General features: G+C 44.0%; 1 protein-coding gene across 1 annotated transcript in view; it reads left to right on the forward strand.

Annotated features, from left to right (window-relative positions):
• Positions 1-27,489, forward strand: part of MAN2C1 (mannosidase alpha class 2C member 1) — a 78,926-nt gene that overhangs the window by 36,879 nt on the left and 14,558 nt on the right. Inside the window, exons 12-20 of the mRNA XM_040342868.1 lie at positions 3,433-3,578; positions 5,335-5,458; positions 5,574-5,695; positions 7,442-7,527; positions 12,114-12,278; positions 16,346-16,428; positions 19,372-19,466; positions 24,955-25,059; positions 25,142-25,298. Coding sequence (XP_040198802.1) covers positions 3,433-3,578; positions 5,335-5,458; positions 5,574-5,695; positions 7,442-7,527; positions 12,114-12,278; positions 16,346-16,428; positions 19,372-19,466; positions 24,955-25,059; positions 25,142-25,298 — 1,083 coding nt within the window. The remainder of the gene's footprint in view (positions 1-3,432; positions 3,579-5,334; positions 5,459-5,573; positions 5,696-7,441; positions 7,528-12,113; positions 12,279-16,345; positions 16,429-19,371; positions 19,467-24,954; positions 25,060-25,141; positions 25,299-27,489) is intronic.

The raw sequence follows: 27,489 nt of genomic DNA on the forward strand, positions 1-27,489 counted from the left end.
GTGTTGGGCATTCAGAGATGGTATTCTGCATACCTTGGTTGCAACGAGTGGTTGTTTGAGTTGCTGTTGCCTTTCTATCATCTCAAACCAGTCTGCCCATTCTCCTGTGACCTCAACAAGGCATTTTCGTCCACACACCTGCCGCTCACTGGATATTTTCTCTTTTTGGACCATTCTCTGTAAACTCGAGGTTGTTGTGTTTGAAAATCCCAGTAGATTCGTTTTTGAAATACTCAGACCAGCCCGACTGTCATCAAAAACAACCATGCCACATTCAAAGTCATTTAAAGCGGAGGGCCACCCCTGCAAACATTAAAAGCCAGCAGCTGCACATCCTGCAGCTGCTGACTTTTAATAATAGGGCACTTACCTGTCCTGGAGTCGAGCAATGTCGGCACCACAGCTGATGTTTCCACCACCACTTTTCGGCTTCACGACCGGGTCCCTAATGCAAATGCGCGCAGCGTGCTCTCTCACTGGCCCCAGCGGAGCAGAAGGCGGACCGAGCTGTGACGTACTTTGCCGTGGGGACAGGATACCTGTCAAAGATCAGATTCCTTCCCCCCCTGAAAGGTGACAAATATGGCACCAGAGGGGGGGGGGGGGGGGGAATCAGATAAGCAGAAGTTTCACTTTTGAGTGGAACGCCGCTTTAAATCCCCTTTCTTCCCCATTCTGATGCTCGGTTTGAACTTCAGCAAGTCGTCTTCACCACATCAAGATGCCTAAATGCATTGAGTTGCTGCCATGTAATTCTGGTCTGTTACAAAAAAGATTTGGTTCACACTGGTGCAATGCGGGAACCCTGCAAATCCAGTGCGAGTTTCCGCATTGCACCTGAATAGCACAGTGGTTCAATGTAAAGTTAATGACACCCCCAGATCAGATCGCAGTGCGAACTGTGAAATGGTGCAGGAATCGGATCGCATGGGTGTGAACACCTATGCGATTCGATTCTAGTGCGGACCAAAAAAAGGGTCCTGCACCATTCTGGTGCGAATGCAATGCAATTTCAGCCATACACTTTGTATGGCTGGAATCGCATTTAACACAGACCTCGCATGTGAACTGCAATGCGGTGTGAATCACATGCGATGTCTGGCATTGCACTAGTGTGAACTGGGCCTAATTGTATCTTTATTTGTTCAACAAGTGCAAAAACAAAATAGTTGCTCATCCAGCCAGAAGTCTTATTATTATTATTATACAGGATTTATGAGCTGATAACTTCCTGAGCTCTCAGTCTTAGGACCATTATCAGTTCTCTCCATGAACTACAAAACACCTCCCCCTGTTATGGAGGAGAGGGAAAAGTTATGTACTCTTAAGGCCCCTTTCAAACTACCACGACTTCAAAGACGCGCGATTTTGCTGCAATTTTTTACGCGATTTTAGGGAGACTTGAGGTCTATGAATCTGAACATCAAAGTCTGACCAAAGTAGTGCAGGGACTACTATGAAGTCGGCACTAATTGAAGTCGTACTAATATGAATGGTTATCATGGGAAACGACTTGTTATGCTACTTTGCAGTTCCAAATCGTGGGAAAGGGGCCTAACACAAAGTTTGTAGTCTTAACAAGGGTTAAATAGAAAATGGAGGGTAAATCTTCCTATGTGGACATTAGCTCCGGTGCTCCTAATGACAACCAGAGATTCCCTCAGTTGCTCTTACTTCCTATTTTGGTTGACAGGAAGTGAAGGGAAATCTCCCCAATGAGACACAAATGGCAAAACTAAAACTGACGCGTTATAACCCTTTCTTAAGGCCCATACACACAATTGGACTTTTTTTTACAACAAATGTCCGACGGACCTGTTTGATCCGACAATCCAAAGGCGTGTACACTCCATCGGACAAACTTTTTTGCTTTTTCATCGGACAAATGTTCTCTGTGAGATCAGACAAACTTTCCAGGCAACAAATGTCCTACGTCGGCTAATACGATCTTGTGTACAAATACTGCAGCTGCTGACTTTTAATATCAGGACACTTACCTGTCCTGGAGTCCAGCGACGTCAGCAACAGAAGACGAGTGATCGCTCGTCACTCTGTTGCCCCCCCCCCCCCCGCCATCCTCAGTGAGGGAACCAGGAAGTGAAGCATTGCCGCTTCACTGCCCGGTTCCCTATGGCGCATGCGCGAGTTGCGCTGCAACGTGCTCACTGGTCCCTGCTGTGTTCTGGGAGCCCAGTGTTTCCCAGAACATAACGGGGGGGCTGATCTGATGTTCTGCCCGCAGTCTACCTGCAGACTGTGTCCTAGATTCACGTAGGGCGGCGTAAGTGTGGGCGGGCGTAGCGTATCGTATTTACGATACACCGCCGCAACTTAGAGAGGCAAGTGCTGTATTCACAAAGCACTTGCGTCCTAAGTTACGGCGACGTAGCGTAAATTTGCCGGCGTAAGCGTGCCTAATTCAAATTGTGAAGAGGTGGGCGTGTTTTATGCTAATGAATCGTGACCCGATGTGATTGAGGTTTTGAACGAACGGCGCATGCGCCGTCCGTGGACGTATCCCAGTGCGCATGCGTCGGATAGAATGCCTAAGATACATTGAACACTGCCTACGACGTGAACGTAACTTACGCACAGCCCTATTCGCGTACGACTTGCCCAAACAACGTAAAAAGATACGCTCGTTTTGACGTCCATACTTTGCATGGGCTGCGCCACCTAGAGACATGCTTTATCTTTGTATGGGGCTTTACTCTATCTCAAAAATGTTTCCTTAATTTCTGCTTTAACTTCCAACCAGTGATCCCCATTGTAGTGATGGGTCCAGAAGTGGAAGAAAGCAATAATGAGTCTGGTGAAACTCTTTCAAATATACCATTCTATGCCTGAAGGGTATTACAGAGCTGCAGTACCTACCGTAATTTCATCCGCCATTGGAAATACAATTTTCAGATTCTGAGGACAGTAAGTGTCGGTTCACATCAGAACGCAATCAGTGTTCTTGTGCGTTCGCCTGCAGTACAACTTTCATTCCATTCATTTGAATGAGATGAAATTGCACCAGATCGCACAAAAAGTAATGCATGCACTGCTTTTGAAAAACGCATTGCACCAAATGGCATGGTACTGCAGTATCGTGTGATCTGGTGCTTGCAATCTGCATTTGGAGGACCGTAAACAATGCATTGGCACCACCAGCAGATCGCAAAGACAGTGCGCTTTGGATGCGGTGCAGAAAAGCACGCAGAACGCGACTTTCCCCCGCACAGCGTTGTGATGTTAATCAGTGAGTTGCAAGGAATCCCTTTTCATGTTCGCAGAGACAGCAACAAAGAGCAAATTCTAGTTGTAGCATGTAGTATTTATTATTTTTCCTTTTAATTCCTGTTATCCTCACTATATCTCAACATTTTGGTAAGAATTACTGAAGTTAAAGGCTTACATTGTGTGAAATAAACATTACATTTTTTTCAGATGCTGAAAACCGTGAAGAACAACCGTGATAAAGGGCGAGTGAACTCGGGCATTGTCCTCTATGGGTTTGGTGATGGCGGGGGAGGTCCTACTGAAAAGATGTTGGGAAGGTTTAAAAGGATGAAGAACACAGATGGCTTGCCCAGGTCAGAATGGGAAGTTTATCAAGTAATGAGTGACAAAGTCCTTTCTTTTTAAAGGGGTTGTAAAGGTACAATTTTTTTTTTTCCTAAATAGCTTCCTTTACCTTAGTGCAGTCCTCCTTCACTTACCTCATCCTTCGATGCACTAAAGAGCAGAAAAAACACATAGTTTTGTGTATGTTGGCTGAAAAAGTTCTGCCGTCTGCATGCAATACAAGTTCACGGCCAACGCCCTTCGCACACAATTCCACACAGTAATGCAAGGCTTTCTCCCTGGTGTGGAGTGTCGTGCTCGCCCCCCCCCCCCCTTAGACTACAGGAGTGTCAGGATGCCCACTAACACAGAGCTCCTTTCTTTTTCTGCAACGTAGAGAGCGCCCTGACTCTCCTGTAGTCCAAGGGAGGGGGCGAGCATGACCCTCCACACCAGGGAGAAAGCCTTGCATTACTGTGTGTACTGTACCTGTTGCCGAGAATGTGTTTCCAGCACGACAGCATCGTGCTGATTCTCGGCGACAGGGTGCCGACATCTCGCACTCGCTGGAATAGGAAAAGCACATTCCAGCGAGCGCGTCATAGAAGCGCTCTCTTCTCCGCTCTTCGCGGGTCTTCTCCACTCTCCGGGGGTCTTCTTCCGTCTTCCATCCACGTGGGTAGGTACCTAAACATGATGGGACTGTGACATCATAAGAGGCCTATATAAATCGGTGCGAGCCACGCACCCGGCATTACAGCGGGAAGAAGCGTCGCGTCAACATCGGAAGAAGAGAAGAAGGCAGTGGACGGCAAAGAAGAACGGGCTGCGCCACCGCTAGTAATTAAGCTAACATGAAGGTAGCGACGGCCAGCCCTGAAGGAGAAGGCACCGCAGAGCAAGCGGGAGAAGAACCGGGGAGCGCCGAGAAGAGAGTGGAGAAGATGGAAGAAGACCCCCAGAGAGTGGAGAAGAGAGCAGAAGAGAACCAGACGGCGGTGAAGACACCCCCCCCATCAAAAAGGGGGCTCCCAGATCCCGATAAGACCCCCCCCCGCACGTAGACCCCGACAACCAACGGCCAGGGTTGTCGGGAAGAGGCCCTGTCCTTATCAACATGGGGACAGGGTGCTCTGGGGTGGGGAGGCCACAGGGTGCCCCCCTGCCCCAGAGCACCCAACCCCCCCCATGTTGAGGGCATGCGGCCTGGTATGGCTCGGGGGGGGGGGGGTCTCGCTCGCCCCTACTCCTTTCCTGACCGGCCGGGCGGCGTGCTTTGGATACGGGTCTGGTATGGATTGTGGGGGAACCCCCACGCCGTTTTTTCGGCGTAGGGGGGGTTCTCCTTGCAACCCATAACAGACCTAAGGGCCTGGTATTCCCCATGGGGGGGGGACCCATGCCGTTTTTTTATTTAAAATTTGGCGTGGAGTTCCCCTCGTGAATCATACCAAACGGCACGGCTAGAATTGGGGGGAATCCAAGTCGGATTCCCGCGATGGAGCTCGTAGATGGTCAATCTCGCTGAGAAAGGGAGCGAGATTGACACAATTTCGCGCTCACCCACCGTAGTTACAGACAGAAGAACAGGAAGTGAGGATTTCTCAGAAGAAATAAGGACATTTTAAAGCAAAATGGAAGGATGAGGTAAGTGAAGGAGGACTGCACTAAGGTAAAGGAAGCTATTTAGGGAAAGAAAATTTGTACCTTTACAACCCCATTAAATGTAGCCTACATATACAGGTATTTATGTATTGTGTTATATTGCTATCTTCTGTATTGCAGAGTACAGATGTCTACTCCTGACCAATTCTTTTCTGCTTTGGAGGCGGACACTTCTCAGCTCTGCACTTGGGAAGGAGAACTCTTCCTGGAGCTTCACAATGGGACTTACACAACACAGGCACAGGTATTCCATTACTGCATGTTATTTTATAGATCAAACTTTATGTAAAACAGAAGAGTTAAAATAACCTGTTAAAGTGAAGAAGACAAAAAGGATATAAGCTGTTTGCTGTTTATAGATCAAGAAGGGGAACCGGCGATGTGAGCAGCTACTGCACAACGTGGAGTTCCTCAGCTCTGTTGCCCGGGCAAAAGATGGGCGTTTCATCTATCCAACTTCTATTCTTCAGCAACTTTGGAGGTATAGCAAACTGTATTGGGGGGATGCAGAGTTTTGGGCCGTTGTGAAATGATACAAAATAAAGTAAAAATGATGTCTTTCCTTCCCCAAAAAAAGACACCGTATTCCATAGTCACAAGATCATAATAGGCTCTAAATCTTGAAATCTAATATTTGCTAAATTAAAATTGGCGTCTTAAATCTACTTGCATCTGTGATCTCTTTAAAAGCCGCTGCTTAAAGTGGAGTTCCACCCTAAAAAAAAAAAAATAGCCGAAGAGGCTACAAAAAATTCGAATGTTTTTTTTTTTTGTTTTTGTTTTATTTATACTTGCCAGAAATTGCTCTGTTGCCAGGCATATCATCCTAGTCTGCCACTTCCTCTTCCGCGGTGGTCTTCTCTCTTCTCCTCGCGCTGCCTCCTGGGAAATGGGGAGCGGAGTCTTCTGGGACCTTGTGTGTGTCTCAGGAGACAGCCACAAAGCGTCGCGTGATTTGCGCATGCGAAGTAGGAAACGGGCAGTGAAGCCGCAAGGGATCCGGTCCGAGGGACGGATCGGCCTCGGGCGGCCGACATCGTGGGCAACCTGGACAGGTAAGTGTGAATATTAAAAGTCAGCAGCTACAGTGTTTGTAGCTGCTGACTTTTAAATTTTTTTTTTTTTTTTTACCGCCGGACCTCCACTTTAAGATCTTCCTGCACTGCAGAGCATTACGAGAGCCAATCTCACTTGGTGATTGGTACACTGGCGTTTTCTTTAAAGGGGTTGTAAACCCTCAGGGTTTTTCACCTTTAAAGCCGAGTTCCAACTGTTTACATTTTTTTTTGGATGAATATATTTTTTTAAATACTTAACTCACGTTTTAGGGATTGATCGCCGATCAATTGACGATTTCCGATCATATGATATCTTATATTCTTCTCTCCTGGCATGGTCCATATTGCTTGTGGGTATGTGAAGCCCACAAGCACTATCTTCCGGGATATGGTGCAGCTGAGCGACCAGCATGCACTGCCCGTTCTCACGCATGCGCAGTATGTACGGCTCGCAACGCCATACACTTCTGACGTTGCCATCACAACGGGTGGCGGAAGTGCCCGCCCCATTGCGATTTCAACAAAAATGTCGTGATGCTGAGTGGCGGTGATCCACACTGACTGGGAATTATGACACTAAGTTCCCAGAAGACAGTGCGCTGCCGGGAAATGACATCAATAGCCACGGGTGGGAGAAGGGGCAAGTGCGATTGATCAGCTTATTAACAAGGTAAGCTGACAAAAAAATATAAATAATCGATTAATAAGTACATAATTAGCATAAATAGATTGATTAATAGAAAGTTAAAGTGGGTGTAACTCCCGCTTTAATGCATTCTATGTTCTATGCCCAGTTCCTATCTAAACGTTTTGTCGCCTGAAGATCAAAACAGTACATGAGCTTCTTTTTGGACAGATTACAGGCATTTTCTGCTTTTTTACATTGGTGACCTGTACAAAATCGCAGCAAAATTGCGTGACTTTCTGCCTGAAAATGATGCGCACAGGTGTGAATGCAGTCTTGGCGTTACAATTTTGTGATTTTTTGCAAAACGGATCCAATCACCAGGCTTTTTACTAGATGTCATATTCCTAAAGCTATAGAAACCTCTATAGAATTGGTTGTAGGATTATTCTTTACTGTGTTGTGAAAATTCATGTACAGTTTTATAAGAGAAAAAAAATAAGAGTGTGCAATGACTGTGCTGTTATCTATGCTTTCTATGAAGGTTGCTACTGTTGAATCAGTTCCATGATGTCCTACCAGGTAGCTGTATCCAGCAAGTTGTGGAAGATGCAATGCACTACTATGAGGGTAAGGTGGTATTCTGTTTTTTTTTTTTTCCCAGGCCTGAATGTTGTACGGTGTTACCAATAATTGAAAGCGAATAGTTTGGAGTTTAACCACTTAAGGGCTGAGCCTGTTTTTCAGACTCGGGGCCAGATTCTCGTAGATCGGCGTATTTTTGTGCGACGTAACGCATCCTATTTACGTTACGCCTCCGTAACTTAGACGGCCAAGTGCTGTATTCTCAAAGCACTTGCTCCGTAAGTTGCGGCGGCATAGCATAAATAGGGCGGCGTAAGCCCGCCTAATTCAAATTTGGAACAGGGGGGCGTGTTTTATGTAAATAACTTGTGACCCAACGTGATTGAAGTTTTTCACGAACGGCGCATGCGCCGTCCGTGGAATATCCCAGTGTGCATTGCTCCAAAGTACACCGCAAGGACGTATTGGTTTCGACGTGAACGTAAATGACGTCCAGCCCCATTCACGAACGACTTGCGCAAACAACGTCAAATATTCAAAATTTGACACGGGAACGACGTCCATACTTAACATTGATACGCCGCATGTACGCCTCATATAGCAGGGGTAACTTTACGCCGGGAAAAGCCTAACGTAAACGTCGTATCTGTACTGCGCCGGGCGTACGTTCGTGAATTTGCGTATCTAGCTAATTTACATATTTCTAGGCGTAAATCGGCGTACACGCCCCTAGCGGCCAGCGTAAATATGCAGTTAGGATCCGACGGCGTAAGAGAATTACGCCGGTCGGATCTAATAGAAATCTATGCGTAACTGATTCTAAGAATCAGGCGCATAGATACAACCGCTCAGACTCAGAGATATGACGGCGTATCTGGAGATACGCCGTCGTATCTCCTTTGAGAATCTGGGCCTCAGTGTTTACAAGTTAAAAACAATTTTTTTGCTAGAAAATTACTCGGAACCCCCAAACATTATATATTGTTTTTTTTTTTTTTCTAACACCTTATGCCGTGTACAGACGGTCGTTTTTTGTGATTAAAAAAAACGACGTTTTAAATCCTGAAATAAAACGACGTTTTTCAAACTTCATTTTCAAAAACGACGTTGCCTACACACCATCGTTTTTTCAAAATGCTCTAGCAAAGCGCAGTTACATTCAGCACTCTTTTCCATTGAAGCTAGCTTCATAACTTGCTTCTGAGCATGCGCGGGTTTAAAAACGTCGTTTTAAACATAGTTTTGCCCACACACTATCATTTTAATTGACACAAAAAACGATGTTTTGAAAAACGACACAAAAAATTCAAGCATGTTCGAATTTTTTTTTTGTTGTTTTTCAGAAGACGTAAAATGATGTTTTCAAAAACGACGTTTTTTTATCTGTACGCGGCATTAGAGAATAAAATGGTGGTCATTGCAATACTTTTTGTCACACCGTATTTGCGCAGCGGTCTTACAAGAACACTATTTTTGGAAAAAATTTACTTTTTTTTATTAAAAAATAAGACCACAGTAAAGTTAGCCCAATTTTTTTTTTTTGAATTGTGAAAGATAATGTTACGCTGAGTAAATTGATACCCAACATGTCGCGCTTCAAAATTGCGCCTGCTCGTGGAATTGCGTCAAACTTTTACCCTTAAAATCTTCATAGGCGACGTTTAAAAAATGCAGAGGAGGTCTAGGGCTAGAATTATTGCTCTCGCTCTAACGATCGCGGCGATACCTCACTTGTGTGGTTTGAACACCATTTTCATATGCGGGTGCTACTCATGTATGCGTTCGCTTCTGCACGCGAGCTCATCGGGACGGGGCGCTTTAAAAAAAAAGTTTTATTATTTATTTAACTTGATTTTATTTATTTTTACACTGTTTAAAAACTAAAATAAAAAATTGGGTCATTTTTATTCCTATTACAAGGAATGTAAATATCCCTTGTAATAGAAAAAAGCATGACCGGTGATCTTAAATATGAGATCTGGGGTCAAAAAGACCTCAGATCTCAAATTTAGGCTAAAATGCAATAAAAAAATAATAATCCATGCCACAGAGGGAGAAGGACCTGATCGCCTCCGCCGCTACCGACGGCTCCGGTAAGCGGCGGAGGGCACGGGAAAGTGGCGGGAGGGGGGGCCCCACTTCCGCCACCAATAACGTGATCTTGCGGCGAATCCGCCGCACTAACCACTATTGACTTTCACAGGACCGGCTCCTGAAGAGAAGGATATCTCGGTTGTGGCATTACCGAGATATCCCTCTTCAAAATGCCGACATATATGTACGTGAGCCGGTCCTTAAATGGTTAAGCATTACTTTTATTTGCAAACTTAGGTTTTGTTTAAGTGTCGGTTCACGCCAGGAATTCCATAGTAATGTTATAAATGGCCCGCAGGCAGGGCGCCATCTGGTAGTGAGCCATTGGTATTACAAGTTATTACCACCAGATGTGAGCTGGCGCCATCTGGTGGTGGCCGTTGGTATTACAAGTTAAGCATTACAAGTTAAACAGCAATTCTAATGTCATTTTTCACTATTTTCACTGCCATCTTATTCCCTCTAATTAGAACCCCCAAACATTATATATATTTTTTATCCTAACACCCTAGAGAATAAAATGGCGATCGTTGCAATACTTTCTGTTACGCCGTATTTGTGCAGCGGTCTTACAAGCGCACTTTTTTGGGAAAAAAATACACTTTTTTTAATTAAAAAAATAAGACAACAGTAAAGTTATCCCCATTTTTTTTAATATTGTGAAAGATAATGTTACGCCGAGTAAATTCATACCCAACATGTCACGCTTCAAAATTGCGTCCGCTCGTGGAATGCCGACAAACTTTTTTACACTTTAAAATCTTCATAGGCGACGTTTAAAAAAATCTACAGGTTGCATGTTTTAAGTTACAGAGGAGGTCTAGTGCTAGAATTATTGCTCTCGCTCTACCAATCGCGGCGATACCTCACATGTGTGGTTTGAACACAGTTTACATATGCGGGCGCTGCTCACGTATGTGTTCACTTCTGCGCGCAAGCTCATCGGGACGGGGTGCGTTTTCTGGCTCCTAACTTTTTTAGCTGGCTCCTAGATTCCAAGCAAATTTGTCAAACCCTGACTTACACCAGTGCTGGTGGTAATAATGCGCTCGCTGACACCAGTGCTGGGGGTTAATAATGCGCTCGCTGACACCAGTACTGTTGTTTTTGAAGTTTGAAAGTTTGCATGCGGCCCCCCATGGCATATGAAAACTTGTCTTGTGGCCCTCAGGTAATTTGCGTTTGAGACCCCTGCTTTAGAACCACCTCAATACTGGGCACTTTCACCCACTTTCTGCCCAGGCTAATTTTCAGCTTTCAGTGCTGTTGCGCTTTGATAAGTCATGCAACATTTTTTTTTCACACAAATAGAGCGTTCTTGTGGTGGTATTTAATCACGGCTGTGTTATTTTTTTTTGCGCTACAAATGAAAAAAGACCAACATTTTTTTTTTTTTATGTGTGTTTTTCTTTGTTTCTGTTATAAAATTTAGCAAATAAGTATTTTTCTTTATAAATTTTGACCAAAATGTATACTGCTACATTTCTTTGGTAAAAATGTGTTTTAGTGTATAATATTTTGTCAGTATGAAAATTAGAGTGCACAAGCTATGGTGCCATTCATTGAAAATGGATCATACCTGATGTACTGGCAGCCTAATTTCTTGAGACCCTAAGGGCTCTTTCATATGGGCGGTCCGCCCGACGGAGTCCACTTTGCTCAGTGGGGGATCCCTCCATTGATCCCCGCTGACCAAGTGGGTGACAAGTCCATCTCCGCTCACTGTGTAGAGACAGACCTGTCAGAGCCCTGCTCTCCTCTATGGGGAGATCGGATGAAAATGGACTGCCTGTCTGTTTTCATTCGATCCACCAGACGGATGGAAAATAGGGTCTCCATCCGTCTGGATTCCACTATCAGAATTTGATCAAATAGCAGCGGGTGTCAGCAGACAGATCACCGCTGACATCCGCTGCCCCATAGGAGTGAATGGAGGGGTCCGATCAGGTCCGCCAGATAAAATGACAGAGGGACCTGATCGGAAAGCCTGTGTGAAAGGGGCCTAACATACAAAGGCAGTACAAATATTCCCCAAATGACCCCTTTTTGGAAAGTAGACCGTCCAATGTATTCAGTAAGAGACATGGCGATTTTTTATTTTTTTATTTTTTTTTTGTTACGTTTTTTTCCCCCACGATTCTTTGGAAAATTAAGAAAAACTTTTTTTTTTTTTACAAAAATATCATAACAGGTTATTTCTCTCACACAGCACAGGCATGCTTGCAATTACACCCCAAAATACTTTCTGCTACTTGTCTTGAGTATGGCGATACCACATGTGTGAGACTTTTTCACAGCCTAGCCACATACAGAGGCCCAACATCCAAGGAGTACTTCAGTAGAATTAAACAGCAGAATTCTATTTTTGTGGAGCACATAAAATAAAATACGATTAGAATTCTTTTAAAAGGACTATAAAAATGGAACGTGGAAGCTTTTCATTGGTTTCATATTTTTTTTTATAAATTATCTACTAATAAAGTAACTTTTCTTTTTAACTAAGATGTACGTATATTAAAAATATTCTGTGTCAACAGAAATCCGAGAAGGAGGAGAAAAACTTCTTGTTGAAGCTATACAGTCTTTACTAGGAACGTTGCCCCAGTCCCAACCCAGTCCGGCGGTAACGGTAATAAACACTTTGCCTTGGGATCGTACCGAAGTTATTTCTATGCCAGGACCGTCAGAAGAGCCGAAATTGGGTAAAATTCTTTCCACAAATAGAATATGTCTGCTGCTGTATAATTTAGTAATGTGTGTATCTGTTATATGGTGCATAAGCATTGTCAAGTATGTTCTTTAAGTTTAGAAGCTTTTCAAATACATAAAATGCTCTATCATTGCTTCTAAAATCCAGATCCATTGTAAGGGGACATTTTCTGATGTGTCCCTCCCGTTGCAAGCTGTTTTATAACATGTACATACCCAGGGATGGACTGGCCATTGGGACTACAGGGACTTTCCTGGTGGGCCGATGGCTCAGTGGGCCGGCTTCAGTGACAGTGGATCGCTACCCGCCTCCGCTCCTCTGTCTCTCCCTCCCCGCAGCGCTCACCTGGGGGGAACAGAGAAGCAGGGGGAGGACCAGAGGAGCAGGGGGGACCACAGAGGAGCATGGGGGAGGGGACAGACAGCTGACTCAACAGCTATGGCCTGGGAGTTTCTCACTTCTGCCTAATCCTGTCCCATAAGGGGGGGCACCAAACTGATTCTTTGCCCCGGGTGAAATAATGTCTAGCTTCCCCACTGGTACTGCCTATAAGAGTACCAGTACCAGCTGGTCTACTCTAATAAAGTAGAATGGCTAGTGGCTAGTGAAGGGGGAGAGGGGGCTTGGGTGGCCGGGGGGGGGTGGGTGAAGTGGGCCAGTCTGGATGAAGTCAAGGGCCAAATTTTTGTCCCAGTCCAGCCATGTACATACCATAATATTCCATAACACTATACAATGTTTCAGCTGGAACACTAGTAGCCGGACAGGGGTTTTAAACCCCAAAAAAGTCAACTTAGATGTGTAGTCGGACGCCTTCTCGGTGCGCAATGGAACTAGACAGGGTTGCCCCCTCTCCCCTTTGATCTTTATCCTAACATTGGAACCCCTATTGAGATGTTTGAGGGATAATCCTGATATTCGGGGCGTCGACATCAAACACCGTCAGTATAAAATAGCTGCTTATGCAGATGACATTCTTTTGTTTCTAACGAATCCTCTGGTTACTCTTCCCAACCTTCTTAAGGACTTTGAACTATTCTACACACTCTCCAATTTCCGAATCAATTTTAACAAGTCTGTTGCACTAAATGTATCTTTACCAACTGAAACTGTAGACCTATGCAAAAAAAACTTTCCCTTTAAATGGGATCCTAACGATATAACCTACCTCGGGATTAAACTCCCCACAAAACTTTCAAATTTATTCTCTCACAACTTCCCACCAGCAATGCAATCTGTAAAAGCAGACTTAGAAATTTGGACCAAGGGTACTTTTTCCTGGTTTGGTCGTGCAGCTATTCTTAAAATGAACGTCCTGCCGAGACTTCTGTACTTGCTACAAGCCATCCCCATTAAACTCCCCGCTAAATTCCTGACTTCCTTCAAATCACTCTGTAGAACCTTCCTGTGGGGTGGTCGTCCAGCCAGATTGGGTTGGGACAGATTGTCTTTACCTAAATCAAAGGGAGGCATAGGAATCCCGGACCTAGCTAGGTATCACCGGGCCTGTCTTCTCATCCGAATAGTGGACTGGCACATTCATGGTCAGAATAAAGATTGGGTAGACCTGGAAGAAGCCTTTGTGGGCTTCCGAATTTCCCACCTCCCCTGGATAGATCGACCACTCACCCCTAGGAAATGTACTTCACACCCCCTGATAGGCCCAACCCTTGCTTGTCTCAGAACAGTGTTTAAAGAGCCGAATGTGGCACCTTTTCCAGGTCCCCTGACACCACTTACATATAACCCGGGCTTCCCAGAAGGTATTGACACTACAGACCCACAAGCAGCACATACTGAGCCCTCCTTACGGGCGCACCAATTTTTCAAAAATAGAAAGCTCTTACCCCAGTCAGTTTTGGTCTCGCAATTCCCTACCTTCCAAATACTGCGCTTCAAATATTTCCAACTCAGACACTTTCTTCAGACCACTCCTGCCCCAACCTTTTGGTGCAGAGATCTCACTCCCTTTGAAACTCTTTGTGCATCCTCTACTCCACAACGACATCTAATCTCAATTTTGTATTCTATGCTTACACCCACTGACACCTCTATGTCCGCTATTCATGACAAATGGGAAAGAGACTTACAGATTTCCATATCTGAGGACGACTGGAACTCTATTTGGACACATATACACAAAGGTTCGATTAACGTATCTGCTCAGGAAAATAGGTATAAGATATACTCACGTTGGTACAGAACCCCTAGCAAGCTACACAAATTTTATCCAACAGTCTCTTCTACCTGCTGGAGATGCAATGAGGCAGAGGGTACACTCTTTCATACTTGGTGGAGCTGTCCGAAAATCCAGTTGTTTTGGAATTCTGTACATTCACTCATTACCCACATTACTTCATTCACTCCTGATTTCAACCCTGAGCAATACCTTCTACATCATACATCCTTGCCACAGTCGACCTACCGGAAATCCCTATTGCTGCACCTAATTAACGCAGCTTCCCAATGTATCCCGTTACACTGGAAAGACTCTCTTCCACCCACTATACAGGAATGGCATGTCAGAGTCAACAAGATCGAATTAATGGAAAGACTAATCCATCAGGCCAGAGATACAACGGACAGATTCAGACTCACCTGGGGTGGTTGGATACACTACAAAGACTCCCTTCCTAATGACTTTCTAACAGCTCCCTCTGACCACCATGACTGATCTCTCATGACAGCTTTCCTCATCCTGGACTCTCTACATTACTGGTTCCCCTTCCTTTCCCCTTGGTATTACCCTCCCCCCCTCCTTTCTATACCACATACTCCTAAGTACTATCGCGAGGTTCGAATATATACATCTTTTCAGTTTGTCACACACCTGGAGGGGTGATACCCTCTTTCTCCTGCACCTCCCTGGTGTGTAATAATCACTACATATCATATGAGTTACCCATACGTTCTGTATTTCCTATGTTCTATACTGGACTATCGAATTTACCTATCTATACTGACCAAATGTCTTCTTACCCCCCTTAGTTATGCACTTATTAAATATTCCCCCCTCTTGGTTCACAGTGTTGCTCCCCTTGGGGGTGGATTGAGAGGGGGGACTAGCCTATTGGTCGTTCTAAAGGCTGTTATATTGTACTTTAGCCCTTTCTACATATGTAGTGATAACAGTTTATATCATACCATGGACTTTCCCTGATTCAGGTACAAATGCGACTTTCCCGTTGGAGGTGCTACTACCTATTTCACAGTTGGCTTTTTGCACATTCCAATTTATGTTTATTAGCAACATTAAGATTAAGTAATAACCGTTCATTTTACCGTACTGCGATACGGTCTATATTACAGTACTGTATATGCTTTCTGCTACTGCTAAAATTTATAGAATGTACTGCATATCCTGTTATACTGTTTTATCTCTTGAATAAACTACTATTCTGGAAAAAAAAAAACTTAGATGTGTGTTCTGACACTGTAGACCTAAAAAGGGCAACGCTTATCTCTTGTATGGGACCTGATTTAAATGAACCCTTGGTGTGCCCCTGCAACACAGGCTCACTTTAAAGTAGCCCTCTCTAGCAGCACATGCTTGCTATAAGCCAGCCATAGACAGCTCAAAATTTGGCCGATTCAACGGCATCTATGGGCAGGCTGGTTGTACTGTAGTAGATCCTTCGATCGACTTCAGTATAGCCAGGCTGGGGGCTATAGCTGGCCATTGTACTCTGCCAGCGGGAAGGCTCCCCACCGGCAGAACACAATAGCACTGCGGGAGAGATTCCCAACCCTGACTGCGTTTATGGGGGAATTGAGCAATTTTTTTCAATCCTTGGTTGTGAAGGAAAGAAAATTCATAATTGATGGCCTGCCTTACTTTCACTCTCCCATCTTTACAAAGGAAAGCCCTGTGCAAGCTTTGAGTCCGTAGAGTCCTAGCTAACTGGAATACACCCGCAACATTATGGCCTGTTTACCCTCTGGGGTCAAATAGCTGGCCCTTACTACTATATCATAATTCTTTTTGTAAACTTCTCTTGTACTTATGGTTACATCTGTATACTGTTAACATTACTTTATGTGATGATTTCTTTCCTCAAGGTCTTGTGAAGGTGCCCAGTATGGGTTATGTTGTGATGCCTGAGAACATTAATCCTTGTACTCCAGTGACAGTTGTCATGCAGGTATGTACAAATCCAGAAGATATAATTTCAAAAAAAGTATGTATGGGCTCTTTCACACAGGCGGTAAAAATAGGCAGTTGGGTCGTGTTTTTAATGCTTCCCGAATGTCTATCAATGCCGTTAAAAATTGTTACAATAGGGAGTGGATGGAGGTGTTCACACAGCAGCATAAGCATTGCTTCGTGTTGCAGCAAGGGAAAAATAATGCTGCCTGCAGAGTTTGGCAGGCATTGACGTTTCCCAATTTAGCCTTGTAAAAAAAAAAAAAAAAAATACATAGGGCTTTTAAGAAGTGTTGCTGGACGCAACATGAACTCCTGTTAATGCGCTTTTAGGCTGCTTTAAAATTTTAAAGCAAGTATGCAAGACCTGAGGAACTGCAGAAGCTTTGTATTTTTTACAAGGTTACATCATTTTCTGTTTATAAACTTGGGTCTCATTTACTCTTGCTTCGACTTGCTTTATTGATGTGTTTTTGATGCTTCAGTGGTGCTTCAGTGAAGCTTTAATGAAGCATTGCAGATGCCCTGTGTGTGTTAATATTTCATATCTGCAATACATCCAAAACAAAGAGAGGCTAAAGCTGAATAAGGCTCCACTCAGCTTTTTTAAAGCATTTGTGCAGCTTTTTACAGCTTTAGGCATGTTTGTTCAGCCAATAGAAAGCACTGGGGGGAGGAGAGGAAATTGGGGGTAGACATGTACAATTTGGATCGGTCAAAAATGATCGACCAATTTGAATTCTGTGTAAAGAATGGCTGGTTGTTAAACAGCAGGCCGGGAAGCCGGTCTTCACTTCCTTAACAACCGATGAGTCATCAGCTGTCAGCGGGCTTCCCTGCTGACAGCTGAATGTAAAAAGAAGAATGCCGACAATCAAAAATATATGGGATAACATAGCGTGGGGTTCCCCCCCCCCCCCAATCCATACCAGGCCCTTAAGGGGGGCTGCTTTACAAATGGGGACAAGGGCCTCCTCCCCACAATCCTGGGCTGTGGTTGTGGGGGTCTGTGGGCGGGGGACCTATCGGAATCTGTACAAGAGTTTTTGACAAGTCCTCTATTATAAAACAAAAAACAATGTCCCCCGATGTAGATCCATCGCCACCCGCCAGGCCCGAAAAAAAAATAAAAAGACTAACCGCCGACTGCTTGCTCCTTCATGTGACATTTATTAAATAGCTAAGGGGCGGAGTCACCCGATGTCCATGGGTGACCCCACCCCCCTGTGACGTCACCAACCGGTGAAGCACCAAGAAAGGGACATGGGGTATTATTTTTGAAGTGAAGCAAAGCAAACGCAACGTGTGAACAGGACTGTAAGCTAACCTTTCTATTTAGTGACAAGGGCTATGATTGGAATTCAGAGTGCTTTAACCGGTTCCCGACCAGCTCATGCAGATATACTGCAGCAGAATGGCTCTCCTGTACATATACGGTTTTGCCCAGGAGAGCCACCAGAGGGTGCGCCCGCTACAAAGTGCTCTGGCCAGGAAGAGGGTAAAATCTTCTGGGGCTGAAGTGGTTAAACGTGTCCAATGCCACATTTTACATCAAGTGTAAATGAGCCCTTGGCCTTCCTAAACAGAATATCTTGCTTTTTTTACAATGAGTTGTACATGCACATAGCCTGGGTTTACTATATTTTAATGCAGTGGTCATCAACCCTGTCCTCAGAGCCCACTAACAGGCCAGGTTTGCAAGATAACTGAAATGCATCACAGGTGATATCATTTGCTGCTCAGTGATTGCAGTATTCTAGTTTATATCTCCTCAAGGTAATACGTTAAACCTGGCCTGTTAGTGGGCCCTGAGGACAGGGTTGATGACCACTGCTTTAAAGCTGTCTGCCCCCCAGCCCTGAGATTGGACAGTGAGAGGGGAAGAAATGGACTGATAGGTCTCACTCTGCCCTCTATGCCTATGTATGGTCCTCACAGTGCAGCACAGCTGATTGGCTCCTTGTGCTGCTTCTCCACCTACCAGTCCGATCTTTGCTGTACAGATTCTGCAAAAGGGTAATACTAGGTCAGATCTAGGTACTAAAATTGTTTGTATTAAAAAAATATATATGCATGTAATGATGTATGAATCTGCTCTCATTTGTGCCTTTATTTCTGCCTGGAGTTCAAATTTAAAGTGGTAATAAAACCAAGAATTAAATATATTGCAGTTTACTGATCCTTAAACGTGGTGGCTGCATTTGTTTTTTTCTTTAGACATTGTTCCTTTATTTTCACCTAGTGATCCAGTCAGTAACACACTTCCTTTCTTGGGGTGTCTCCACTATGGACCCCGCGGGGACACCCTTGGGCATTATCAATTTTGGAAGTGGGTAGTGTTATATGTACTAGCATGTACTGAACTTGACTAACAAATTTAAAGTCTAACTCCAGCTAACACATTTTAAGCAGTTAGAGGAATATTTTTTATTTATTTATTTTTTGGGGGGATAAAGGCTTTTCCTAAAAAAAAAAAAAAAGCTGACCATTTTAGTCCCAACATTTTTCACTGAACAGCTTGATGTGTTAAGTTAGAGTTTTAAAAATAACATCTGCTGGCTGGATCACCAGGGAAAAAAGAGAACAAATGCAGTCACCGCATATAAGAATCATTAGGCTACAATATATATTTGTGTTTAAATCTTTAACGTCTTTTGTCTCCTTTGATATTTCTGTACATATAATTACATTTTATATCATTTGAAGTAGAAATCATTGTGTCATATATAAGTATTTTAGGTTCACTTTATAGTTATTTGGCCATCGGTTGCTTTCATTTTGTATGAAATATTTCCCAAGAAATCAATATTCCTGCCTGCAGCAACCATTCTTACAACTATTATTTTTTTTTTTATCCAGTTTTGGAAAAATAGAAGTGTTTTTCATACATAAGACCCACTTTGTGAGTAAGCATATATTTATTCCTGTGCTATCCTTTTAGGATGACGGCTCTGTAATCATGGAGAACGAAATACTTGCTGCCAACATTGACTCTATGGGACGTCTGACATCTCTGAGGCTCTTATCCTGTAACAGGTACAAGACCTAAATGATATCCATGATATACAATTTTTTTTTTTTACAATTTTCTTTAGATTTACCTTTAATTATGTAGTGCAAGGGCCTGCCTAATTGGATACAATTGAACATTTTGTTTAGTTTTGACCTCCTATTATATACCGTATTTATCGGCGTATAACACGCGCCAACATATAACACGCACCCCAATTCTAAGAGGGAATTTTCTGGAAAACTATTTTTTTTAATAAACAACTTTGAAGCAATCTAAGCCAGTCTCTGGGGTGTCCCTCAGACTTTCCTGACAGATGGGAGGGGAGGGACAAAGCTAGGAGAGCAGCAGTTCTCATGCATAATGCTGGACCGCAATGGGGTCCAGGCAAAGTAATCATAGAGCCTGGGATGTCCCCAAATAATGAGAATAGATTTTTACTGGCACTTCTCTGCAGATGCAGGTTTTGATCGCAGTGGCAAGGATTGGCCGTCCACCTAATAAAACTTAGTGTATACTTGCCTCTCACACATACCTCGGAGGGGATAGAGGGGGGACGAGCGCCCGCCGGAAATCACTGAGCCGTCATCTCCTCTCCACTCAGGTCTCACTCGGCTGTCACGTCACACACGCACAGTCCCGCCTCCGCCATCAGCATTGGACCATCTCCTGTGATAGACAGAACACTGGTCCAATGCTGGTGGCAGAGGTAGGACTGTGCGTGTGTGACGTTACAGCCGAGTGAGAGCCGAGAGGAGATGACAGCTATGTGATTTCCGGCGGGCACTCGTCCCCCTCCTTCACAGGAGATGGTCCAATGCCGATGGCGTAGGCGGGACTATGCATGTGTGACGTGAGAGTCGAGAGGAGATGACAGCTCGGTGATTTCCGGCGGGCGCTCGTCCCCCTCATTCCCCTCCGAGGTATGCTATCGGCGTATAGCGCGCACCCGTGATTTTCCCCCTATTTTCAGGGGGAAAAAATGCGTGGTATATGCTGATAAATACGAAAACTGTACAAAAAAATTGAACATGTATGGCCTACCTTAGACCCTCAAGCTACAGTTGTTGGTTTAAAATTCAACCATGCTTGCCCAATTTTAGAACTGCAATTTATGAACAAGACTACAGTGTTAAGGTATAGTAGTCTTTCTGCTACAGTATTGCATAGATTTACAGCGCTATATAAGTACCTGTAATAAATAATATCCTTTTCTCATAGAAACCTATGAAAAGTTTACTCTTCATATACAGTTGTGTTCAAAATAATAGCAGAGGTGATCAAATACCACCAAAAGAAAACTCTATTTGTGGGAACAAAATGATAAAAATTCTGTTTGGGTACAGTGTAGCATGACCGCGCAATTGTCATTTTAAACAGCGACAGAGCACAAAGCTGAAAATTGGTTTGGCCAGGAAGGGGGGTGTATTTGTTTGGTATTGAAGGGGTTAAAGTCGGATAAAAGTAGGATCCTTGTCCAACTTGTGACATCCGACATGGTGATTACAGCAGCAGAGAAATGAATTTGTCACACTGGGATTGTTTTGATTGTTCAAAGGACAAGGTATTGAACAGGAATTCCGTCCTGCTCTTTTCTTCCCTTCTTTCTTCCTTTGATGTGCAAGTTTTTTTTTGGGTTTTTTTTATGGGGGTTTTTTTTCTGTCCGTTTTGCGGATAACTCCGCCCTCTCCCCCTTTTACCTGCCTTGGCCCCTGGGCCTTTTGGCTCAGGCATATCGCACTGCCCCCCGGCCCCGGCTGGGGAGACGGTGGTAATTTGTAATTAGTTCCTTTAACAGTATGTTTTCTACTATGTGCTTTATGTATACTTTTGCTTTATGTCCATATCCCCTGCGTGGGAATTTGTCGATTTGTTTTTCCTCTTTTTTTTTATATATATTTTAATAAAAATATTGTACCAGAACAGGAATTCCAGCCCATGACGATTGCACTACATTCCACATTTCTTCTGCATTTCTTGGTTTTACCTCAGAAACTGAATTTTTTATGTCACCCACATGTTTTCTATTGGATTTAGGTCTGGGGATTGGGCTGGCCACTACATAACGGTAATCTTGTTGGTCTGGAACCAAGATGCTGCTCGCTTACTGGTGTGTTTGGGGTCGTTGTCTTGTTGAAGCACCCATTTCAAGGGCATTTTCTCTTTGGTATAAGGCAACATGACCTCTTTAAGTATTATGATGTATTCAAACTGATCCATTATAAATAAGCCTAACACCATAGGATGAGAAACATCCCCATATCACGATGCTTGCACCACCATGCTTCACTGTCTTCACAGTGTACTGTGGCTTGAATTCAGTGTTTGGGGGGTCATCTGACAAACTGTCAGATGCCACTAGACCCAAAAAGAACAATCTTGCATATATCCGTCCACAAATTTTTGTGCCATCTTCCCTTTAGGCCAGTCAATGTGTTCTTTGGCAATTTGTAGCCAATTTACCACGTTGTCTTTTCAACAATGGGACTTCATAGGCGTCTTCTAATTGTTACAGTACTCACAGGTAACTTTACACCTTCTTTGATCACCCTGGAGCTAATCATTGGCGGAGTCTTTGCCAATTTGGCCATTCTTCTCTCAGATTTTCTTCCACGTTTTTCTGGGTTTTGGTTGCCATTTAAAGCATTTGAAATGATTTTAGCTGAGTAGCCTATCAGTTTCTGCACTTCTTTATGTTTTCCCCTCGCCAATCAACTTTTTAATCAAAGTACGCTGTTCTTCTGGTCCATGCCTGAAACAAGCCATTTGACTTAGATTTCCAGAGAGAAATGCACTATACCCAGTGGCCCGGATTCAGGTAGATTTGCGCATTTTTTACGGAGGCGCAGGGCAACGTGTTTGCCCTGCGCCCCCGCAAATTTACTGCGCTGCCCTTGATTCACGGAGCAGTAGCTCCGTAAATTGCGTGGGCGCGCCGGCAAAATGCCCGGCGTAAGCACGCGCAATTTAAATGATCCCGTAGGGGGCGGGAATCATTTAAATTAGGCGCGTTCCCACGCCGATCATAGAGGCGCAATTGCTTCTTGAATCCGGGCCAGTGTGTACATTTGCTGCCTTCGTCCTTCGATAAGGGTCACCTGTTTGACATGTTTTTTCACAGAATGAATGACCTCACTAATTGAACTTCACATTGCTATTATTTTGAACACGCCCCTTTTAATTAAATTACACTGACTCAGCAGCATACATGGTATGACTGTTGGGTCTGTTGGTTTTCTATTCCTTTACTACACCTACTAGTAAATTATTTGCCATGTAGAAATATCATTTATACCAAAAACGGTGATTGATCTGGTTGGTGACGCTGGACTGCTATTATTTTGAACACAGCTGTATACAGTAACTAAGATATCACACCTGCAAACTGCCGAGTTATGCTATCAGCCATTTGAGCCTTGCTAAAGGCTAGGGATTGGCATAGGCCCCTTTCACACTTTTGTGTGACTTGGGACTCAAAGTCGCATTACAAGTCATTCCCCTATGATTTCCAATGAGTACCATTCATATCTGTGCGACTTCAAGTCCTGGCGACTTCAAAGTAGTCCCTGCGTTACTTTGGTCCGACTTTGAGTTGAAGTTTACACAGGCATTCCATGAAATCGTAGCAAAATTGCGGGAAAAACTTGCAACTTTGATGTCGCAGTAGTGTGAAAGGGCATTACTGTCCAGTGTTTAAAATGTTTATCTCTACAGTAAAACCTTGGTTTGCAAGCATAATTGGTTCCAGAAATATGCTTGTAATCCAAAGCACTTGTATATCAAAGCATTTTTTTTACAGGGTATACGAGAGACACCTCTAAGTGTAGCAATAAGTTGCTAAATGTTGTATCTTCATTAAATCTAACCATAATGCTACACTTAGAGCCTCCTCTCTCTTCTTTTTTTATACTAGGTTGTGACATGACACTATATCAAGACATCGCTTTTATATCAAGGCAAAATTTATTAAAACATTTTGCTTGTCTTGCACTTACCTTTCTGGGGTCAGCCATCCTCCTTCCACTGTCCCTCGATGTCTTCTCCCGCCCTCGATGACGCTTCAGCCAATCAGGTTACCGGTAACCAGACCCGGTGAACCTGACTGGCTGAGACGCGTGTCAGTGTTAACCAGGGAACGCACACCCCATGCGTCCCCTGGTTAACTATTTGGAAGCCGATTACAGCCCACAGGCTGGGTCTAATAGACACTTCCCAAAAACAAACCAACTGCTGTTATTCAGATGGCCGGCGCTCACCAGGGGGCCGGCCATCTGAATAGTGGGCAGCGGCAACAATACATAGATTCATGCAATGCATGAATCTATGTATTGTTTCAGTGATGGTGCAGGAAAAAGAGGGGCGGCGCTCCTGCGCCCACTATGGACGCACCGCCACTACTAGTAGGTTATGAATGTATGCATGTGAGGTAGGACCCTTCGATGAAAGCTCCTTGAGGCCAAGGGCTGAATGTGCAATATGTAAAGTGATGCATAAATTGTCAGCCCCATATAAATGGCTTTAAAATAAAAATAATAATGTACTGGGACGCCACACTAAAAGTTGAGGATCGAATGTGCATATGGGATTCGTTCTGTTTTAAAAGTTTATTGTATTGTACCATTTGACTGCTCTTACGTAGAGTCTTGTTTACTAAAGGAGGAGGCTGGCGCCCTCAAACCTCATCTTACCAGGAACCCTCGGGGTGTGGGGGGCCAGGACAGTGACTTCCTCCATTCATCATGGTACTTGCCTTTGGTATCCTATGTGATCTATACTTTTTTTTTTTTACAAGCCTACTAGTTCACGTTGATTTAAATATGTTGTTGACTTTATTCTGCAAAGGTTTGTACTTGTATTGTACACTTATTATAAAACTTAAAGTGGTTCTGAAGCCTAAACATTTTTGACCCTAAATGCAAATGCTTGCATTAGGGTAAAAAATGTTTATGCAAAAAATTTCTAGTTTTTGCCCCTTACCTGAGCCCTCATTCGATCCAGCGTTGTGCATGTCTGCAGCTCTCACTTCTGTGTCTCACTAGCTTTGCTGGGACAACGGGAGCCATCGACTCTAGCTGCTGATAATCAGTGACGAATGAGCAGGGGGTGGGGCTGAGTCCTGCTGTCAGTCTGCATCCCATGGGGGCACTGGACAAAGAGGAGGAGCAAGGAGCGCCAGCATGGGACCCAAGAAGAGGAGGTGTGGTGCCGCGCTGTGCAAGTATAGAGATGTTTGTTATTTTAAAAAAAATCTTTACTATCACTTTAATAAAAAATATTTCAAAAAAATGATAATAATAATGACATTACTTGCTAATAGTGCTCATGCTGCAGGTCGGGCCAGAGCAGAAACAATAGAAGCTGGCTAGTAATTGTATTACAAGAATGCCTTGGGTTTTGGGGTACCTGGATATTTAATAGGGGCACAAAGATAAATGGAAGGTTTTCTTATGTGTAGGGTAAGCAAGGTTTTATAATCTCCTGATTCTTTATCTACTAAATGCTTATTGTTTCAGAGAATCCATACCCCAAAACTCTTATGGGAATCAGTTTGTGATGTTTGATGACATTCCTCTATACTGGGATGCTTGGGATGTGATGGACTATCACCTGGAGACCAGGTAAATGGAAGTAATTGATTTCCGTGTCAGACTTCAGTATCTCTTCTACACTGTTATATTCCATTTCATTTTTTGATGGCAGGAAACCAGTATCAAAACTCATAAATAAACTCCAGATCAGCAGCAGTGGAGGACTAAGAGGAGTTGTGACATTCACTCTGCAAATCAGTGACACTAGCACTATAGTACAAGAGATAATCCTGGAAGCTGCAACCCCATACATTCGATTTAACACTAAGGTATACAACAAAACAAGATGGACACCTAAATACTGTGTAATAATAATGTTTACTTTTATGTAGAATATCCTGGTGAACCGTTGTTACTGTCAGTAACACAATCTTGGTCCTCCCTATTCAGAAATAATTAAAATAAGAGAGAACACAACATCCAGGGCAGATGGTGGATATAACTCAGAATATATGTATTCTAAATAGAGGTGCACCGAATGAACATGCAGGATGCACTTGGCCGAAAACTGAAAATACTTTTCGACTTTTTAATTATTATCATGAATTTAAATGAATATGAATTTATTGTTGGCCATTATCGGCACCTTTAGCGTAAGAAAAGATCAAAAACAATTCATTTCATTTCTATGTATGGTCCGTTGCACTTCTGTTGTGGTGTTAAAAATCTTGCTTGCTGCATTGTTAGTCAGTTAAAAAACTGTACCAAAAACGCACCATAAGCGCGATAAAACCTCTGCAAAATCATGGCCAGTTTTCATGCGTTTTCGGTGCCATTATTAGCACCTTTTTCTCATAACGGCAAAATGCCAATAACACCATTTTCGACCGCCAAAATTTCGGTGCATCTCTAATTGTAAAACATTCCAATGTTTATTTTTAATCTTCGTGATGCAAATAATATTCAGAGTTTGACACACCACATTTTTCTTGAGCTTTTCTTGCGCTAAAGATGCCAATAATGGCCGACAATAAATTAATATTAATTAAAATATATATATATATATATATATATATATATATATATATATATATATATATATATATATATATATATATATATATATATATATATCATTTTAAACTGACATTTTCAGTTTCAGTCAAGAGCATCCTGAATTTTCGGCACCAAAATTTCGTTTAGAGCACCTCTACAGGAAACATTGCTCTATACCAGGGGTGGGCAATTATTTTTTCGATGGGGCCACATGAGAAACTAAAAATATTTTGGAGGGCCGGGCCAAAAGGCTAAACTCAATACTGCATAAAATCAATTGTATTTCTTTATAAAAAGCAGTAAATATCATTGTTGGACAACTGGTACGAGTACTTGTTATAGACATGGCACAGGAGGGGGACAGAGGCTGGGGACATGGCACAGGAGGGGGACAGAGGCTGGGGACATGGCACAGGAGGGGGACAGAGGCTGGGGACATGACACAGGAGGGGGACAGAGGCTGGGGACATGGCACAGGAGGGGGACAGAGGCTGGGGACATGGCACAGGAGGGGGACAGAGGCTGGGGACATGGCACAGGAGGGGGACAGAGGCTGGGGACATGGCACAGGAGGGGGACAGAGGCTGGGGACATGGCACAGGAGGGGGACAGACGCTGGGGACATGACACAGGAGGGGGACAGACGCTGGGGACAGGGCACAGGAGGGGGACAGAGGCTGGGGACATGACACAGGAGGGGGACAGACGCTGGGGACAGGCAGCCACTGTTTAATCAATAACAATTGATGGCACAGTGGCTGCGTGTGATGGCACAGTGGCTGCGTGTGATGGCACAGTGGCTGCGTGTGATGGCACAGTGGTTGCGTTTGATGGGCACAGTGGCGACAATTGATGGCACAGTGGCTGCGTTTGATGGCATGGCACAGTGGCGACAATTGATGGCACAGTGGCTGCGTTTGATGGCATGGCACAGTGGCGACAATTGATGGCACAGTGGCTGCGTTTGATGGCATGGCACAGTGGTGACAATTGATGGCACAGTGGCTGCGTTTGATGGCATGGCACAGTGGCGACAATTGATGGCACAGTGGCTGCGTTTGATGGCATGGCACAGTGGCGCCAATTGATGGCACAGTGGCTGCGTTTGATGGCATGGCACAGTGGCGACAATTGATGGCACAGTGGCTGTGTTTGATTGCACAGTGGCTGCGTTTGATGGCATGTCATAGTGGTGACAATTGATGGGCCCAGTGGCTGCCTGCATATGATGGGCACAGTGAGGCTTTAATTTTTTTTGTTTGCGCCCCCCCCCCCAAAAAAAAAATTTGAGCACCAGCCGCAGGCCACTGGACAAACTAATGCAGACAGACAGTGCACAGTACCATGAGGAAGTAAAAGCTGCCCAGGCCCCAGGCCCCCAGCACACATGCCACAGCTATACTTACTTTTCTTTCAGTGTCTGAGAGGCTGGCTCACACTGTCAGTCAGACTCAGTCAGGTCGG

The sequence above is a fragment of the Rana temporaria genome, chromosome 3 (genome assembly GCF_905171775.1).
Source record: "Rana temporaria chromosome 3, aRanTem1.1, whole genome shotgun sequence".
In the NCBI taxonomy this organism is placed as follows: domain Eukaryota; kingdom Metazoa; phylum Chordata; class Amphibia; order Anura; family Ranidae; genus Rana; species Rana temporaria.